A 3,488-nucleotide genomic window follows, 5' to 3' on the forward strand; every position below is an offset into this window, starting at 1 on the left:
CGGCACGTCCCACAGCCAGCCCGGGGCCAGCCTGCACCAGCACGAACCGCAGCCAGCTGGCAGTGTCCCATGACAGGGAGTCAACGTGCACCAGTGCAGTAAAACAGATACAAGCTGCAGACGAGGGCCCTGCAGTACATGTATAAACTGGGGGCAGGAGGGTTCTGGGGGGACGGGACTGAGGTGAGGAGCTTCCTGGCAGCGAGATGCATGCGGCAGCAGGATCATCCCCCAAGAGAAGCACAGCACAGCCATGCTGACCCCCCCGCCCCGCAACACCTCCAGACACCCCACTGGAGAGTCCCTGCCCAGGCCTGCAGTAACACCCTCCCCACCCTGGGATCTCCAGTTCAGGGACCCATTCCGTGAATCCGGATGGGCTCACTGGGGCCAGGCCAGGAAGGGAGGGATCCTGCAGCCCATTCTCCCCACTCTGACCTCTCCCCATGAGGGGGCTCCCACCCTCGGGTCAGCTGGGGGAACTGCCCCCCTGCTGGGGGAGCTGCCCCCGTGTCACTCACTCCTGGCAGTTGCTGTTGTAGCTGAAGACGCATTTCTGCAGACTGTCCAGGGTCATGAGGCTGACCTGTCCAAACATGTCCAGGGAGGTGGAGCCTGACGCCACCAGCCGGCGCCACTTGACCTGTGGGAGAACAGTGCCCGTGAGAGCCGCACAGCCACCCGCAGGGACAGCCCTGCAGAGCCCAGTGCCCACGCAATGCGGGTGGGCCAGCGTCAGAGACAGGCAAGCAGACAGGGGAGGAGGCTAGTGGACTGGTGTAGTGAAAGGGCTGGGCATGCGGTGGGGGCAGGTGCAAGATCAGTGGGCAGGGTATCGGTGCAGTATATGCCCTGGGGGGGGAGGTGCAGGGCCAGGGGCACAGCGTAGTGATGGTGCAGCATATTCCATAGGGTGTGGGGGAGGCAGGGGTGAGGGCAGGGTGCTGGTGCAGCATATGCCATGGGAGGAGGGCACTAGTGCAGCGTGTGCCGTGGGGGGAGGGTCACGGGCAGGCTGGGGGTGGCAGGTGACAGGGCAGTGTGTGCCGTGTGGGGAGGGTCCTGGGCAGGCTGGGGGGTGGCAGGGTGCCAGGGCAGTGTGTGCTATGGGGGGAGGGTACATGGGCAGGCTGGCGGGTGCCAGGGCAGTATATGCCATGGGAGGGGCCAGAGGCACAGGCATGGATTTGGTGCCGTGGGGGGAGGGGGAGTACTCACATGCATGATGTCAGTGCTCTGGTTGAAGATCTTCATGTAGGGCTTCAGGATGTCGAAGTGGAAGGCTGGTGTCAGCATGCGCCGGTGCCGCACCCATTTCGCACCATTACTCAGCAGCAAACCGTCCCCTGAGATGACAGGCACTCAGTTCAGAGCCTGGCAGCCATGGCAGAGATCCCGTAGCCCAGGCCCCCAGTAGTCCCCTGAATCATAGCCAGCTGGGGTGCTCAGCGAGAACCAACCTCCCTGGTGCATGTCAGGCAGGCACGAGAGTGTGTGCTTGTGTGTGCAATGCGTGCAAGGAGTGTGGGTGGGGGTATGAGTGAAATATGTGTGTGTGTTTGTGGGGCACATGTGGGCATGAACATGCAGGTGCATGCGTGTGTGTATGTGCAGGTGCGTGGTGGTATGTGCAGAGAGGTGCATGGTGCACACCCATGTGCTGGTGCTCACGGCTCTGGCATGAGTAGCTCCAGCTCCACACCGACATAAGAATGGACAGACTGGGTCAGCCCAATGGTCCATCCAGCCCCGTGTCCTGTCTGCCGACAGTGGCCATACCCCCTTAGTCGTCTCTTTTCCAAGCTGAAAACTCCCAGTCTTTTTAATCTTTCCTCATACGGAAGCTGTTCCAAACCCCTAGTAATTTTTGTTGCCCTTTTATGAACCTTTTCCAATTCCAGTATATCTTTTTTGAGATGGGGCAACCACACCTGCACGCAGGATTCAAGATGTGGGTGTACCATGGATTTATATAGAGACAATATGATATTTTCTGTCTTATTATCTATCCCTTTTCTAAGGGTTCCCAACATTCTGTTCACTTCTTTGACTGCCGCTGCACATTGAGTGGATGTTTTCAGAGAACTATCCACAATGACGCCAAGATCTCTTTCTTGAGTGGTAACAGCTAATTTAGGCCCCATCCATTTGTATGTATAGTTGGGATTATGTTTTCCAATGTGCGTTACTTGGCATTTATCAGCATTGAATTTCATCTGCCATTTTGTTGCCCAGTCACCCAGTTTGGAGAGATCCCTTTGAAACTCTTTGCAGTCGGCTTTGGACTTATCTTGAGCAGTTTTGTATCATCTGCAAATTTTGTCACCTGTTTACCCCCTTTTCCAGATCATTTATGAATATGTTGAATAGCACTGGTCCCCTGGGGGACACCACTATTTACCTCTCTCCATTCTGAAAACTGACCATTTATTCCTACCCTTTGTTTCCTGTCTTTTAGCCAGTTACTGATCCAGAAAGGACCTTCCCTCTTATCCCATGACAGCTTACTTTGCTTACAAGCCTTTGGTGAGGGAACTTTGGTGAGTCACCCCCCTTCCCTTGGTCAGTCAGGGACTGCGATGAGGTAATGCTCATCTGACCCCGAGGGGGGGGGACACAGCATAGCCAAGAGGGAAGAAACAACGTGATAAAAGGGAGAGATGTTTGCCATGCTTTTCCTCTCTCGTCCACCTCCATCTACAGATACCACCACCAAGTGACTGAAGCACTGATCAAAGGGGAGAGCCTGGCTGAAAGGGCAACCAGCCAGCCTGTGGTGAGAGTATGTAAGTTTGTAAGGGCATTAAAAGTGCTAAGATCAGCTTAGAATGTGTTTTGCTTTTATTTCATTGGACCAAATCCGACTTGTTTTGCTTTGACTTATAAATCACTTAAAATCTATCTTTGTAGTTAATAAATCTGTTTGTTTATTCTACCTGAAGCAGTGCGTTTGGTCTGAAGCGTGTCAGAGACTCCCCTTGGGAGAACAAGCCTGGTACATATCAATTTCTTTATTAAATTGATGAACTTATATAAGCTTGCAGCATCCAGCAGGCATAATTGGACACTGCAAGACAGAGGTTCCTAGGTTTGTGTCTGGAACCAGAGATACTGGCTAGTGTCATTCAGTTGCACAGTCCAAGGAGCAGTTACACGCCAGAGGCTGTGCGTGAACAGCCCAGGAGTGGGGGTTCTCACAGTAGAGCAGGGTAAGGCTGGCTCCCAGAGTCGAGGATTGGAGTGACCTAGCAGATCACCAGTCCGGATAACACCAGAGGGGAATGTCACACCCTCCTTTCCCCACAAGGCCGTCCCCTGGGGTCCGGGCTCCATGACACTAAGCACAACAGATCCAAGCCCAGAAGAAAGCGCACTCACCCAGCCAGGGCTTCAGGAAGCCATAGAACACGTAGTCCTTGGGTGCGATGGCAGCTGTGGGGGAGACCAGAGACGGGGCAGGCCCGGAGGTTAGTGCTGAGACACACACA

The 3,488-nt window shown here is 54.7% G+C and overlaps 1 protein-coding gene across 1 annotated transcript; it reads right to left on the reverse strand.

Moving 5' to 3' along the window:
• Window positions 1-13: 13 nt before the first annotated feature.
• On the reverse strand, window positions 14-3,478 carry LOC112124220 (cytochrome P450 4F22-like; the record flags this gene model as incomplete). The annotated part of the gene is made up of 3 exons (XM_024222744.3): window positions 14-643; window positions 1,219-1,346; window positions 3,379-3,478. Coding segments are annotated over 3 exons (354 nt in total), but the record flags the coding sequence as incomplete, so codon positions are not given.
• Between the last annotated feature and the right edge of the window lie 10 nt (window positions 3,479-3,488).

The sequence above is a fragment of the Terrapene carolina genome, unplaced genomic scaffold, assembly GCF_002925995.2.
Source record: "Terrapene carolina triunguis isolate 2854851 unplaced genomic scaffold, T_m_triunguis-2.0 Scaffold50891, whole genome shotgun sequence".
NCBI classification, from domain to species: Eukaryota; Metazoa; Chordata; order Testudines; family Emydidae; genus Terrapene; species Terrapene triunguis.